The sequence below is a fragment of the Eptesicus fuscus genome, chromosome 6, assembly GCF_027574615.1.
Source record: "Eptesicus fuscus isolate TK198812 chromosome 6, DD_ASM_mEF_20220401, whole genome shotgun sequence".
In the NCBI taxonomy this organism is placed as follows: Eukaryota; Metazoa; Chordata; class Mammalia; order Chiroptera; family Vespertilionidae; genus Eptesicus; species Eptesicus fuscus.
Window position 1 is genome coordinate 32,358,402 of NC_072478.1, and position 16,238 is coordinate 32,374,639.

General features: G+C 52.8%; 2 protein-coding genes across 2 annotated transcripts in view; one reads left to right on the top strand and one right to left on the bottom strand.

Moving 5' to 3' along the window:
* The window catches only part of EXTL3 (exostosin like glycosyltransferase 3), a 143,049-nt gene that overhangs the window by 123,297 nt on the left and 3,514 nt on the right, over window positions 1-16,238 (top strand). The gene's annotated exons all lie outside the window — the stretch shown is intronic.
* INTS9 (integrator complex subunit 9) overlaps window positions 2,904-16,238 on the bottom strand; it is a 95,047-nt gene continuing 81,712 nt past the window's right edge. Inside the window, exons 12-17 of the mRNA XM_008150748.3 lie at window positions 14,463-14,634; window positions 11,468-11,592; window positions 9,985-10,152; window positions 6,808-6,906; window positions 5,633-5,770; window positions 2,904-3,523 (exon numbers count right to left, since the gene is read on the bottom strand). Coding sequence (XP_008148970.1) covers window positions 3,347-3,523; window positions 5,633-5,770; window positions 6,808-6,906; window positions 9,985-10,152; window positions 11,468-11,592; window positions 14,463-14,634 — 879 coding nt within the window. The 3' untranslated portion in view covers window positions 2,904-3,346. The remainder of the gene's footprint in view (window positions 3,524-5,632; window positions 5,771-6,807; window positions 6,907-9,984; window positions 10,153-11,467; window positions 11,593-14,462; window positions 14,635-16,238) is intronic.

A 16,238-nucleotide genomic window follows, 5' to 3' on the forward strand; every position in this document is an offset into this window, starting at 1 on the left:
TAGTTGGTTATTTTTCACCTCATTCTAGGTTCATGCTATTTACACATAATTCCACTGCAGTGAATTTAAGACCATCTGATGTTTTCTGTTTCCCCACAGTATGGTATGAAACAATGCGACAACATTCAACTTTGCTTAGGACTGTAGGGGGAAATGGGACTTGGTACCAAAGGAGTGTCTCCTTTTCCTACCTGCCAGTTTACATGGCTCATATGAATATATCTGTACATGTAAAAGGCTAAGCGACCGGCCGACTGACCAGTAGGTATGACGCGCACTGACCACCAGGGGGCAGATGCTCAACGCAGGAGCTGCCGAGCGACAGCAACTTTGCAGAGTGCCCTCTTGCATTCTGGGACCCCTCGGGGGATGTCAAACTGCCAGTTTCAGCCCAATCCCTGCAGGCCAGGCCGAGGAACCCCACCTGCCAGAGGGACCACGCTCACTCTGCAGATGCCCTTCAAGCCCCGGCGCCACTCCAGGTGCGGCTGGCTGGGGAGGGACCACGGGAGGTTGGCTCCAGGGCATGTCCGGCCCGTCTCACCCAGTCACACCCACCAGCCACCTTGTAATTAATTTCCTTTCAATGTGCACAAATCTATGCACTGGGCCTCTAGTTATCATATAACTTGGGAGGTTTCTTCACTCTTACTTCTATGGATATGTCATTGTAGTTTGGCAAAGCCAACTCTTGCCTATATAGGCCAACTGAGACAGCCAAAAGCTTCACGTTCTCCAGGGATCATGGAGAGTTGTTACCTTTGCTTGAAAAGAAATGGACTAACAGGTACGCCTTCCCTTCCTGGCTGGCTCCTGTTCCCGGATACCCACCTGTGGCAGGGCAGAAGCCACTTACTGGCTATGTGTTGGGGAAAGTTACTTAACCTCTGCACCTCAGTTTCCTCATCTGGAGCCCAGTGGAGAGAATCCTGAGCCAAGAGCACCCAGCTAAGCCACACTGGACTCCTGACACACAGAAACGGTGAGATGTTGTTGTCTTACGCTACTAAGTTTTGGGGTACTTTGTTACGTAACAGTAGCTGTATCACTTCTTAGACGGAATAACATCAGGTTCCTCCTCAGCATTTTTAATGGTTTTCGAATTACTATGTAATCAAGCCTTTCCAGGTGTCAGACCTTTCGCCAGGTCAGCACGTGGTCGGGGGCTGCCTCTCCGTCAGTGTGGGTAGCCCTTGAAGACAGGTGTGCCGTTTCTTCTGGGTCTTCCACTCCCCACCTGGTGTGGGATCCGGATGCCTGAGCTCAGGCGGAGTGACAGCTGCTCTTGGAAAGGCCGGCTCCAGATTGCCTCTCTGCTCTAATGAGTGAGTCTGGGCTTCTTCCTCCCTCTGGCTTCCCTCACTAAGTAGGTGGGAGTAACTTGATTAAAACCGTCATAATTTTTAGATTAGTCCCTGTCCGTTTGACTAATTTACATATACATACTGGTTGTCTCTGTGCTCTCATCAAGCACTTAAACAGAAAGCAAACTTGAACAAATCCAAGTCATTCCTGAATGTATCATTATTAGGACCTGTAACTACCCATTTTGATTTCTTTTGAGCTCTGTTTTGTACTGTTTTTGTATTTTCATGATTTTAAAAAAAAACTTTTAACTTGATTCTCTCAAGTTTTATTTAGGAAGTGTCCCTACATGTGATGCTATTTACAGCTCTCCTCCTAAAACTAAAGTTTCCTGGCTACGGCACATCAGTCTCTTGTAATGTCTATTCTCTCTCATGGTTGAAGGCTCCCAATCTAGTCCATAGACACACCCCAGGGCCCTTGATTGTAATGACCTGTACCTTAAAAACACCTATGTAAGCACTCCTGTGCCCCAATCTGACAAAGTTGGAAATGGCAAAAAATGAAGTAGTCTTTTTCCTCTTCATTCTCACTATGTGTTTGTTCCAGAGGGAGAACTGATACCCAGCTCTCCATAAAACCCGAGCAAGCAGCTCTGTAGTGCTGTATATTGTATATGTATGTATGCACACATATACAAATATATAAATCCCTTTGTGATGTTTAGCTGCTAACTGAGTTGGAGGAATGACTTTCTGGCTGAACGGCAATCTAAAAAATTTGTTCATAACAGCAGGCTGAGCTGGACTACTGTAGGCGACTAATTTTAATACTGATTTGCACTCCACATTTTAATACCTGAAAAATTTGCACGTGTGCTGTCAATGATGCTGCTAGATTAGATGTCATCTGTAACTGTCTGAAACAGTTCAGAAGCAGCATGATTCACAGCACTACTGTTACTGGTGGGTCTTTGGGCATCTGAACTTACTGCGGAGAATCCTGAGAATCTGTGGGAAAGGTTCTACAGGTAAAGGTCATGTAGTACAGCGGTCACCAACCTCACGGACCACCGGTTGGCGACTGATGATTTAGTAGAGCCCAGCTCCCTGTTCAGGACCCTCCTAGAAGGTCATGGCTGGGGTTTTTCATTAGAGACACAGCTCAGGTAAAGTTCAGCACCTTTCAAACAATTTAAGGAAAACTATGAATTTTATTTAAATGTGGCTCTCCTAGATTCTTTTATTTTTATTGATTTCAGAGAGGGAGAGAAACATCAATGATTAGAGAGAATCATCGATTGACTGCCTACTGCATGCCCCCTACTAGGGATCGAGCCCACAACCCGGTTATGTGCCCTTGACCAGAACTGAACCCGGGACCCTTCAGTCCGCAGGCCAGTGCTCTATCCACTGAGCCAAACCAGTTAGGACTGAATTTTATATTTTAAAAAAAGCCAGATTATATGATTAAACATGCTCACCAAATTAAAATTTGCTATAGTATTTTCTAAGTTTATGCTAGTCTGAATATTTCCACATTTTCTCAGATACTGTATCAGTGTAAACTGTAGGTTCAACAGAGCATAGAGACTCCTATAAAAATAAGTTTTATTAACAAAATGGGCTCACAATATAAAATACAGATAAACGGATTAATTTTACTAATTTTTTTGGGTCGTCTGTCTTATCAGATGCAACACAGTAGACAAGCAAGTAAAACAAAGTCACTGGTTCCCCACCTGACGCCTGTGACATGATGAAGAACAAATGCCACTCGAGACCTCCCCTCGCCACCACTGACCTCCTGGGAAACTGCTCTGTCGTTCTTGTGCCGCTCAGCTCACTGTCTTGCCATCCCAGCTACCCGAGAGAGCCAGGCTCGGGGAGAAAATGAGTCTAAAGCGCAAACAAAAGCTCTTGCCTGAGACAGCTCCTCTCCTGACGTGGCCCTCAGAGACCACCACAAAGGCCTGGCTGACCTGTGTGCCCTTCCTCACGTGGCTTGTGCTGGGCATCTCAGGGAAGCTCACGTGCCCCATTCAGAACTTCTGGAGGAATTTGAGGACAAGGTCCCGCAGCCGCACCCTGAGCATCTCGTCATTGTCACAGATGATGTGGGTTGAATCTTCCTCTATCTGGATGAGGGTCTCAGCTTCTTGGAGCAGGACGATGTGGCCCTTGGTTGTGTCTTCCACTTTGATGTCACTGAAGCCGTGCTGCTCCAACAGAAAAGAGAAGGAGGTTGGTGGGGACTCGGAGGAGCAGCGGCTGACCGAAGGCAGGAGGGTATTTCAGCAACTGAGAACCCTAAACACGGCCCCTCCCAGACAGCTAAGCTCAGTGGTTAGAAACCACGTTTCTGACCCTCCTCAGTGAAATCCTTCAGACCAGGACCTTCTGCAGTTCAACCTGAGTTCACACAGCTGGCCCTGGACAATGCAGGGGCTAAGGGTGCTGACTGTTGGCATAGTTGGAAATCCGCATATAACTTCTGGCCCGAGAACAGCCACAGTTGGCCCTTGGTACCCACAAGGGATTGGTTCCAGGACCCCCTGCAGATACCAAAATCTGTGCGTGTTCAAGTTCCTTATATGAAATAGTGCAGTAACAATGCTCTCCATCTGTGGGTCAAAAATACTGTTTTTGACCTGCAGCTGGTTGAATCAGTGGGTGCAAGGCCCAGGGATATGGAAGGCTGACTGTATATGTATTGAAAAGGCTCCATGTATAAGTGGACCTGCACACTTCAAACCCGTGTTGTTCAAAGGCCAACTGTACTTCAAAAGAGGCCCCCAAACATGCAAAACAAAACAGAATTTCGGTAACCTGAGTAAGCTTTTGTGATTGAGCACAGCCCAGTGCCTGGTCAGGTCAGGGGGCTGGGACACTGGGCCCCCATCAGCAGCCTCCGCACCACGCCCATGGGCCCTGGTGAAAAGGCTCAGTCCCGCCCCGGGAAACGCCATTCCTCACAGCAAGATCCCACAGACCCGGTGACCGGGCACATCCCTCTCAGGGAGAAGGAAATAAAGCAGCACAGCAAATGCCTCTCTAGCCATCTCTGATGCGAATCACAGGACTTGCTTACACATCAAACATAATGTTGAGAAGAAAAGAAAAGACGTGGAAAGAAGAGATTAGCCTGAAAGGGATGCCAAACAGGTGACGAACCAGACCTGAGGAGCTCCACCCAGTTCTAGACGAACATCCCTCCTGCAGAAGGGACGAGGCAGAGATGGGGGAGGGAACAGGGTCAGGTCCTGGGCTCAGTGCCCGGGTGAGCCGGGCAGAAGAACTGAGTAAAGGTCTTCCTGGGGAAGCAAGTTGTTTAAAAGACACGTCAAGGGTGAGTCCCGGGACCGGGGCTGCTGCAAGGTCACGAGGAGGCACTCACTGCTATGTCCCCCACGTGACGCCCACGGAGCACCCCCCCCCCTCCCCCCCCCGGTACTCACCAGGGGCTGCACACCTTGGCAGAAGCCCTTCCCTCAGGGACAATGAAATGACAACGGAGGAAACAAATCCCAATAAAGAGAAAGCTTTCCCATGTGGAGGCACTCAGCCACCGAGGCAGCAGCTGAGGGTTTGAAAGAAGAAAATCTCTTCCTGGAACTTCTTATTCCAGTTAGTTGCAGTTCTTGCAAGAAGCAGCATGAATAATGTGTTTAGCTAATTCCCCCTTTCTATCAAGGATTCTGTAATTCTAATGCTAAAACATCAGAACCTTTGAAGTTCTGTGACTGAAGCCAAAATTCTAAAAACCTTTAAGGTTGAATTATTTTTCTTATAATTATAGTTGGAGTCTGTTCCTTGGGAGGAGCAGCCATCGGGACAAGGTGTGGCCAGCTGCTGCGATGGAGAAGGACCCCTTTCTCCTGGGCAACTCCTGCCTCCCGAGCTCGAGCTCGCGGGGACCCAGTAACCTCTTGCCGACCCTCCCCCGAGACTCATCCCTGGGAAAGGGCCACGCTGGCGCTCTGACAGCCGGGGCTTGTGAGAAGGGAGGCTCTGGAGGGCAGACCCTTCTCCATCCCCCGTCCCCGCCTGCCTGGCTGCCACAGGTTTCTGAGAAAGGCCTCTCAGCCTAGCTGCTGCAACGGGTGGCATCGCGCTACCTGGTACCTGATGGGAAGGGGGTTACTGCTCCACGCACCTCTAACTCCCCCCCCCCCCCGGTCTGTCCCTGGCATGACTTGGAACCAGGCAGACGCCACAGGGACAGGAGCTCAGTGGAGACCAAACCAAGTGGAAAGCAGCAGCACATCCTTGAAGCAGGAGGCACAGGGAGAGAGGACGGCTCCTGGGCCGAGCAGACGTGTGCTCACCTTCTCCAGGGTCTGCACAAACTGCTCCACTGGGATGGAGCCGCTCAGCAGGGGCTTCAGAACCTTGCAGTCCGGGATGTCATCGTTCACCCGCTTTCTCTTCTTCCCACCCGCGGGCTGGGCCGGCCTGGGTGGGGGCTGGAGCAGGAGGGAACGTGGTCAGGACACACACACCTGTGGGCACCCCAGGCCCAGCTGGCCTGGTGCCGCCTGTGGTGTCAAGTCTGCAGGCACCGGGGCTCCACCTGGAGTTCCCAATACCCATAAGCAAATGCCAGCTCTCCACACAACCTAACTCCTTCGTTGGCAAAGACACCTTCCTTTGATAAAGAGCCATGTTTAATTTTTAACTGATTCAGTTCAGTGTTTTCTGAGTAAATCGTTAACCCGTGCTGGCACTTGCAGGTGCAGCAATAGCACAGCCGCAAGGGACCCCGGCTGTGGGTCACTGACGGGTGAGAACCCTCCTGGCCCAGAGAGAGTGCCTGTGACACGGCGATGGGACTTCTGTGAGGACGAAGTCACACAGAGCTCGGGCCCAACAGCGTCCTGCACACTTCACACGTCCACGATGCAGGGCTACAAGGTAACGCAGGCCAGCTCTGCAAGGTGTTTTCCTAAGGGGGTGGGGGGTGCAGACAGCACTGGCACAGCGGCACCTCCGGGGGGGGGGGGGGGGGCCTGGGTGCTATCCACCCATGTGGAGCCTGTACCGTGATGCCCAGGCCCTCAGGGCCCTGATGGCAGCTGTACTTAGTATTTCTAGGCCTCGGTGGGAGGGTGCCATCGGGGCTGATTTTTAAAGCGCCCTCCCCTCCCCAGCGCCCACCTAGTGCCCTGCAGTGCTGGGGTGGGCACCCGCGGGAGCTCTGAGTGACGTGGAACTTCAGAGCCGCGAGCAGCACTTAGCGTGATTGTGAGTGACAGTTTCTCCCCCCCTTTCTCTCGGAGGCGCGTGGCCAGAGAAGGAAGTAGTGGGGAGCTTACGGGCAGTGCCCTCCTTGGGTCCCGCATCTGATCCCTTAGGGAGGCTGGTCTCCCAGGCCTGCTGGTTTGGGAAGCAGTGTCCTGGGAGCTGGCTGAATGCTCGGGCTTTTTGGGGAGGGGGTTCTAGTCGTCCCAGGCCCTGCAGTTCCTCAGGGCTCAAGCCCGGCCACCCTCCCCCCCTAAGATACCTGAAGAACGTGCTTGTTGTCTTTAGTGTGCAGCACGGCCGAAACGGTTGCCAAGGAAATGCCAGGCTTAATCTCCATGGGCACCAGTGAATCTGCGAGCTGGAAGCAAACGGGTTTCAGTCAGGCGCACTCTCATTTGAGGCGTGGGGGCTGCAGCGGTGCTGTTACCGTCGGCAGCGAGGAGGTGCTTCGGGCTGCAGCTCGAGCTGCCCTCCATGCAGAGCTCCCCACGCAGAGGTCCCCCGTGTCCCTGCCGGCCTGCTGGGAAAGCTACCAATCGGCAGGTGCTATAAAGCTGAGCCTTTAAAGGTCACCGTTATTTTATTTTATTTTGCACTTTTATTCACATTATCGCAGTCTAAAATGACCAAATAGCTCTTGCTGGTTTGGCTCAGAGGATAGATAGTCAGCCTGTGAACTGAAAGGTCCCAGGTTCGATTCCGGTCAAGGGCACGTACCTGGAGTTGCGGGCTCCTCCCCGACCCAGGCCCTGGTCAGGGCTTGAAAGGGAGGCAACCAATCGATGTGTTTCTCTCACATCATATCTGTCTTTCCCTCTCTCTAAAAATCAATGGGAAAATACCCTTGGGTGAGGATTAAAAAACAACAAATGACCAAATAACTTTAGGGAAGAGAGAAGGTAAAAATTAAAAATAATTTTAAACCCAAAATACATCATGCAAATTATCTATTATCTCTCTCTCTATTGCAAGGAAGGAAGGAAGAGAGGGCAGAGGGCAGGGGTGTGGTGGCGGATAAGCGGGCTGAGGAGAGGAAGAGAACGAACCAGTGTCCCAGGTACAAAGTCCGGTGCTTTGCCTCGAGGCCTCCCAGACCCCTGCAGTTACCGGTGCTGACCCTGCTCTTCCCCTTTTGTTAGTCAGCCCCCAGCGGACGGCAGCCTGCCTGGGCTCAGCATCGGAGCCGCCGCCGCCTCACCTCTCCCTCTGACGGCTCCTGGTGACACCGAAGGCGCCTTCAGTAGCTCAGAGCCTGCGAGGGCTTCCAGTGCAGACACTAAAGAGACTTGCAAATGTGAAGCAGTGCCTGCTCGTCCATCTTTTCATAGAAGATATTTTAATTATGTTGACATCTAACGGGCTTATATTACTTTAGAATGAATTAATAAATATTTTTAAATTTCTCAGTTTTAACTTCAGGTTAGCAAACATCAGTCAATATCATCCACATAAACAAAAGCTCTTTGGGGCTTTTTAATTTTTAATCCTCAAGGATATTTTTTCCATTGAATTTTAGAGAGAGTGAAGGGAGAGGGAGAAACAGAAACACCAATGTGAGAGACACAGCAATTGGTTGCCTCCCTCCTGCCCCCGAGCAGGGCTGGGAGCCTGCAACCGAGGTACGTGCCTTTGACGGGCATTGAACCTGGGACCCTTCAGTCCACAGGCCAACGCTCTGTCCACAGAGCCAAACTGACTAGGGCTGGGGTTCTAAATTTTTAACAAATCTTGATACCACACAGTTTGAGAACTGCTGGATTAGCGTGTTGAAATCTAAACCCAACCCTTCAACCCCACCGTACAACTCTAAAGCTAGAAAAAACTTTGCCCCTCTTTGGAGGGGGAACATGCTTTCCTCTCTCCCATAAAAAATATTAATGTTAACTACTGAAACGAAACAAACACTGGCAATATTAACCTAAGGGTGGGCAGCTAGGAGTCTACAGCAGAGGCTGCAGGAGGACCCTGGACTGAAGGCCGACCTGCAGGATGTGGCTGGTTACCCAGGGACCTGCAGGTGCACAGGTCGGGCAGGGCGGGTCTCAGGCCCAGAGCTGCTACTCTGTTCCTACTGCATTTGAGGGGCTTCGTGAACAGAATGGGGTGCCCCCTGCAATCCCTTCCTTCTCTGGCTCAGTGTCAGAGGTGTAACAGCAGATTTATTCTTTTCTTTTGGTGACTTAGAAAGGGAACGGGCAAGCTAACAAGGGCTGTTTAATCATGGGTAAGGATGAGCTTGGGAATGAGAAATGCCAGAAACTAATTAGTAAGCTGGCTTCTCTGTGGACGTCTTAATGATTTTGTTTCTGCCTTGAAGACAACATGCTGGCTTCCTTTTGCCTTCGGTATTGGGAACTGGCACTCGTGGGATAGGTCTCTCCACTGCGGGGCTCACACTTACAGTGCAAATTGATCTGGGGGCTCCACTCTCACTTAAGAGACAGAATCTGTAGCCCGTGTTGGGGTGGCCTTTGTGGACAGACATGGTGGTGGCCACCTGAGGTTCCTCAGCGCAGAGAAGACCCTGCCCTGCCCGCTGAGCAGGCCAAGTCGAAGCACTGCCCGTCTCACAGCGGGTGACAGTCCATGGGAAGCGCTTAGTATTGTCCCATAGGGAGGGCCCATGAACAGGTTACCTTCCTTATAACTAAGTAGGGGAGCCGGAGCCGGCTAGTGAGCTATGGAGAAAGGACAACTGGGCATTCAGAGCTAAACGAGTTTTTATCCCCTTGGTCATGGCAGGATGTGGCCGGAAGAGGAGCACAGAGCCTGCTGCACGCGGTCTGCACGTTATCCCGGGTTCTCAGCAGCAAAGGTCCCCACTGATGGCACCCGGCCTCGCTCCACCCCAGCCTTGGCTGGGCAGGAAATGAGCACCACCCAGGAGCGGAGACGCCAGTCCCAGACCTGGATATTATTCTGAACCCCAACGAGAATTTTGGAGACCCTGTTCTTAATAAGTTTTCCTACCTCTTTTTATTGTTTGTGAAAAACATGTTCGAGCGCTCTGCCTGCCATTACGGGAGCCGGGCACAGACTGCTGCCTGCCTCCTCCCAGGCCAGCCTCTCACGCAACCTACAGCGTCCCCACGGATACGCTGTGTAACGGTTCCCTGTTAACAGGCTCAGATTCCATGTAACTAAAATATTTAGACTTCGATAGACCACGTCAGTAGATCAAAATCCCGGCCTGCGGATCACACGCAGAACCTTAATCAGAGCAGCAGTCAGCTGCCCCGATGTTCACAGCTGTCTCTTCACTACTTGAAAATGCGAATGGAAACATGAAATCCCGCCTCTCTTCCCGCCTACTTCCTCAAGGGCCAAGGGGCTCTTGGTTCACGCACATTTGACACAAACCCTAAGAGGAGGCCAGGGCCTGCTTCCAGAGACCCAGCGCATCCCACCAGTTCACCCCGAGAAGGAGCCCGCTCACCTCCGGCATGATTTCGATCTTCTCGTAGCGCCGCTTGAAGGGCAGGGCGAGGACCTCGGCCCGCCGGTAGGACATGGGCGGCGGCTGGCAGTCGATCATCAGGTCCATCCTGTGGGCCTGCGCGGGGGGCGGCTGCGTGTACTGCTCAGGGCAGACCACGTGCAGGGGCTGAGGGGACAGGAGCGGGGAGAGGAGGCGTGAGGCAGAGCAGCCCGTTCAGAAGCCCCTTCCTTAGCTGCTCCTCCCTTCCTGGCACGGACGAGGCTCAGCACTTCCCGGCCACTGTGAACTTTCCTCTCTCACAGTGACCGGCGAGGAGAGAGGAGTGCGGGGGGGGGGGGGGGGGGGAAGAACGGAAACTTCAGACAAGCCCTGAACCGCTGGCCACGGGACAGACAGGCAAGCGCATCTTCTAGCTGCCTGGAGCCATCGCCTCCAGTCCCAGCCTGAGGACTCCCGTCTCCTCTCACCCGGCTCCTTAACCTCGGGAGACCAGGCAGCCTCTCCAGACTCAGCAGCCTCTGGCTTAAGGAATGCCCAGGAATGGAAACCACAGGCTCTTAACCTCCAGCATGCTGGGCACAGGGGGCGGGGGAGGGGGGGTCACACCACCCAACAGCCCGAAGGCGGAGAACTGCCCCGAGCCCGGCTAGAGAAGCCCATGCTCCTCCCCGGCCCTCCTGGGTCTCGGCCTCCTCTGCCTCTCGTTACGTTTCCTCTGAGTTTTGTGATGGCGTCTCTCCTCCTGAGGTCAGAGACTCTGCAGAGGAGGAGAGTGAATGCCTGACCTCCCCGAGGCGTGAGGGGCATCACGCCCTGCTGAGCGAGTAGCTGAGGAGTCAGGAGTCTTGGCCCTCGTTTGAGGTCCTGAAGACACCGAGGGGGTGGGAAGTCCGGAACGTCCCCTGGCCTCTTCTCAGCCATCCTTCCCGACAATTCCAACTGCCTCCCCACCCCCAACTCTCAAAACACACCCCGCCCAAGTGGCAGCTGACCCAGTGCGGTTTTCATTCCCTGCTCTCCCTCCACAGTCTCCTTCTGTCCAGACGTCTTCCTTTTACCCACCACCTCACCCAACTACTTCTCCCCTTCCTCTGGGGCAGAAAATGCAAAATGCAAACACCCAGCAAACAAAAGCAAGAACAAAAGCCAAAACGACACTGTGTGGCACTAACCGAACGTGCACCACGCCCGGCCACGTCCCAGGGAAGCTGCCTTTCAGCTCCGTGAGGACTTTTTTGGGGGGTGGAGGGGACAACTGGCTTTTAACTGGACACAAATGGTTCCCACAGAAAGGACAGTCCTTACGCCTGCTCTTCCTTCCCACGTGGAGTTCATTAGAATGGACACTTCTTGCAGGGCTGAAGCCCACACTGTGAAGTGAAGGGAAATGACCCAGCTCTGCACACGCTGAGCCGGGAGGAAGGAATGCCCCCAGATGCCCGCCCTCGCACACAGGTACACCCACGGAGGCCTTGGTTACCTGCACTTCTTTGAGCAGCTTTGACACTTGGATGAAATTCAGCCGGGTATCAATGGGGCAGTAAATGCACTTCATGGCCAAGGGCTGGTAGGGAGCCAGTGCCTCCAGGTACGAGAAGTCGGGTTCTAAGGGGAGCACAGAGAAGACGAATTAAGTGCAGGGAACAGAGGAGTTGCCCAGCGGGGAGGCGGCTGGTATGGTCAGGGCAAGCAGGCGGTCAGGAGGGTGAGCCCGTGAGTAAGTGCTCGGAGGGGCGGGGAGCCGGGCGCCTCATCACCAGACAGAGGAGCCACTTACACACAGGGAAGGGGAGAGGCCAGGATGAACCCTGTAGGATGGGGGAGCAACGGCAGGTATGGGTGTGAATAAAAGGGTCGATGAGATAAATGAGGGATAAATAAGTGGGTGAGAAGAGAAAGCTCTTGTTTGCAACAAAATACCAGTTAATAAATGCAAAAGAAATGATAAAATTGTTTAAAAATCACAAACTGGCAACCATCAGAGTAATAACATATTTAGTCCAGAATCATCAATAAATGCTACAAAAATTAGATGAAAATTTGAGAAAGACCAGGACATATACACAGACTCAAACTGTCCCCACAAGAGACAAAACACAGAACAGTGACTTCAGAGTGAAGAGGTGGCCCAGACCCCTGGACTCAAGCGCTCCGGGGCCAAGCGCAGGCCACCTCCTCTCAGGACGCACCCAGAAGAGAACAGAAGGGCCCTGACCCCTATGGGCAGAGCCCAGCGCATCCCGACTGGGACCCACCCTGTCACGACGGCCAGTTGTTCCCTCAAGAGCCACTCGTGCTGTCTGCTTGGCGGGGACTCTTCACTCGCCCGAGGAGCTGCCCCCTGGAGCCGCAGACCTGGCTCCCTCCTGGCGTGCACACAGCCTGCGCCCAGTGCTTCCCTCACCTGCACACCTGCTGTGCTCACGACAGCTGCTCGAGCGCCCACGTTCACATTAACACCCTCCAGTGGATCCCGTTTCCCCAAGAAGAGACGCAGGAACCCCCACATGGGCCAGCACAGGGAGGGTAGTTGACCCCCTTTTTACATCCACTGTGCGAGCTGCAATGCCCACCGATGTCATAACACAATTGGAAGAACTGGTCCAAAACTTCTGACTCTAGCAGACATCACGCACGACACGTCTGTTCTGGAAGCCCAACTAGTCAGTTTAAACTTAGGTTCGTTATTCAGGGTGGCCAGACAATCGCAGAGCCTCGATTTCGTCCCTCTGGCTAAAGAAACGTTTATACAGAGCGGACACTTCCTGCTGTGCCCACTGCCCATCAGTCAGCACCTCCTCACAAAGGACAGACCGCCCCTGGTCCCCTACACTACAGAGGGCTTCCCTGCACGCCCCTGCTCAGCAGAACCAGGCAGCGGCGAGGTTCCGGTGTCACGAATCGAGGTTCGGTGGCTGACTTCCTCTGCCGGGGCTGGAAGGGGACCTGGGGAAAGAGAAGCAGCCGACAGCTGCTCTCTGAGCGCCGCACTTCCTGCCAGCGAGGCGTGGCAGGAGCGGCCCGGCACCCAGGCCGGCCACGTTCTCCTGCCGGACACGAGCGATTTCACCAACACTGACCCAGACAAGGCCACTCGGTGACCACGATGGATCCAGACAAAAACAAGACCCCCTCTCCCCCGCACCGCAATCCTGCCTGAACCACAGCACTGTCCAAACCACAACATTACCGACCTGGCTCCATTCTTCCTGCCTCTGGCTACGAATCACCGAGACACCCAATCGGTGTCCCACGTCTGTGAGCCTGCCTCCCGCCTGCCTATGGCCCGCGTCTTCCCTCCTCGCGATGAGTCAGTCAGCCCGAGCTTGTTTAAGCGCCGCGTGTTCCCGGGGCCTGTCTCAGGGCGCCGTTTCCTCACAAACCGGCTGAGCACAGGGAGGACCCACAGGGCCCCTGACCCCGACGCTGTGGGCACAAGCAGCCTCTGCTCCACGAAGTCTCAAGTGGTGGGAAAGCTGTCAGACGGCACCCAGTCAGCAGCTCTGGGTGCAGCCCTGCGCGAAGTGCTTCTCACACAACCCCCACCCCCCCCCCGCACAGCTGCCCCGGAGAGGCCACCACGGCCCAGGTCACAGAGGAGAGCCAGGCTCAGGGAGCGGAGGCAGCTTGGCCGAGGTGACAGCCAGTTGGACCAGACTTCAGAGCAGGATTTTCTACTGCCCAGCCCGTAAGATGTTCAAACGTCGAGGCGTCTGAGGACCTTAAACTGATCACATAATATAGCGATTAAGTAAAAACTCGACCTGGTCTCATTAAAGGACTTATTTTACTCTGAGGGGTTCATTCTCCAGAAAAAAAAACCCTGCAATGCAAGCCAGAGCGAACTGTCACCAAAGCAGAAAGACGCAGTTCAGGAAAGAGCCGTGAAGGTGAACAAGGCGACTAGGACTCCTGCAGGTCCTGAGGCAGCTTACACAGCCCTCCCAGAGCGGTGAAGGGAAACCTGTCTCCGGGAAAAGGCGACGAACACGGATGCAAAAGCTTTGTCTCACAGTTCTTTCACAAGACCTTCTGCTCTATCTGACTCTTTCCTTTGTGGTTTCTTTATCCTTTAATCTGTATGACGAAAGAGTGTTCAGACTTATGCCTTATTTAAAAACCATCTCTGGCCCTGGCTGGTGTGGCTCAGTTAGTTGGATCGTCGTCCTGTACACCGAACGGTCCCAGGTTCAATTCCGGTCAAGGGCATGTATCTCGGTCAAGGGCATGTATCTGGGTTGCAGGCCCGATCCCGGTCCTGGTTGGAGCTTGTGCAGGAGGCAACCAATCGATGTGTCTCTCTCCCCCAGATGTTTCTCTCTCTCTGTCTTTTCCCCTCCTCCCCGCCCCGCCTCTAAAAATCAATGGGAAAAACCCCCTCTGGTGAGGATTAACAACAACAAAATTGCCCCTGGGTCTCTGCTTGGTAGGTGTGCTCAGTGGCGGTCCCAGTGAAAGGGCAGGGCGTGACTCACCTGTGAAGATGACAGTGTTGAGACTGGACTTGCCCCAGAGCTCCATGAAATGGACCACGTCCCCAAACCGGAGGGAAGGGTGCCCAGTGAACACCACGCACGGCTGCCTGAAATCGTTGCTGAAGTCGCCGTGGATGCTGGGGTAGTGCTTCAGCTTGTTGGTCTGAATGAGCTAGAATCGATACATAAAACGTTAGCCTGTCTGGGTGGGAGGGAGGCCACAGTATGGGAGGGTGGCCAGAAGTAAATTAAAAATACAAACGAATCTCATTATAATTTGCCACAGATGAACGTTTTTTAAATCTACAATGTAACTCTTTCAATCAACCAGTGGAAGCTTTTCAGGTTGTTAGGCTGATGCAGTCCTGTCTTCCTTTACAGCAGGGGTGGGAACGTCCGGCCTCGGGCCGTGTAAGGCCCATAAAAACACTCGGTCTGGCCCTGCCAAGGCACAGGGGCGAGTTAATGAAATGTTTGACCAAACACAGCAGGCTAAGTTTTAAGTTGGTAATTTTGTACGGCCCGCGAATGACGTCATAAATATCCAAATGGCCCTTGGCAGGAAAAAGGTTCCCCACCCCTGCTTCAGAGCTTTCTGACACTCTGAGCCCTGGCCCACAGTCCCTGGTACCAGGTTACCTTCCCAAAACATGTGATTCACCAAGTTCTGCCACCAATAAACACCTCCCACAAGAGCCACTATTTACCCACAGGACCTCCTCTTGAGCTGTAAGTTACTGTGGCAACTTCATAAAGACCAAGGCCAAACTGGCTCTTAGAAGCCTGGGAGCTGTGACGTCCGCATCGCACAGAGCTAAGTGAGAGGCAGACCGTGCACAGCCTCAAACCTGTCTCAAACATTTATATTTGGAACCAAAAAGGTCTCCCTCCCAGCCCAATACTTGATAATACCCTCCCAACGTCAGGCCGACCCAAGGCAACACCATATACAGCCACCGCCACAGCTGGCACCTTAGGACTCTGCGTGGACACTGCCTGCTGCCTTGACCCTGCCCCACCTCCCCACTCCAGCATCAAAAGGTCAGATCACAAAGACCCAGACGTCAGAGACCCTAGGTGTCCACTAAGCCGAAGGGAGTATCGTCCGGAGATGCTGTTGAATGGGTAATGGAATGACCATGGCCCGGTTTAATCCTGAAGCAACCCCTCATGCAGAAGAGGGTCTGGAAACTCATCGGGTGTCACGTGCTCTGATGGGACATGCACAGTAGGGAGCAAGCTCTGAACTCCCACTTTCCTCCCAAGTTACAAACAAACAAAACTGAGATTCTTTCTATAACCTAGTGGGCCACGATCGTTGCCCGCCCCCGTTAAATGGGTGAGCGGCTGTCTAAAAGACAAATAAGTCTTCTGTATCCAGAGATGTCAAGGAGATGAATGGGCCTCTAAGAATAGCAGGTCTTTGCACGTAACTTGAGTCATTTTCCAGGCATCACCTGGAGTTCCTGCAATTCTCCTGATCAATGCACAGGACTAAGATAAATTCATCTCTTGTTTTGCCGCTCAGACCTACCTGTCCAGGGACTACTGCATCTGACCATCCGGAATTACCGTGTGCTCTGGCGGGTACCGCCAGTTCCCTAACGTGCTTATACCAATGTAAACATCTTTAAATTTTATATAATATATATAAACATAAAACAAAAAACATAAAACAAAAAATTGGGAGTAACTCTATTGTGTGATAGAGAATATGGTTAAGAACATTATAGTACGCACATATGATACGCCAGATTAGGCTGCAATAATCATGAT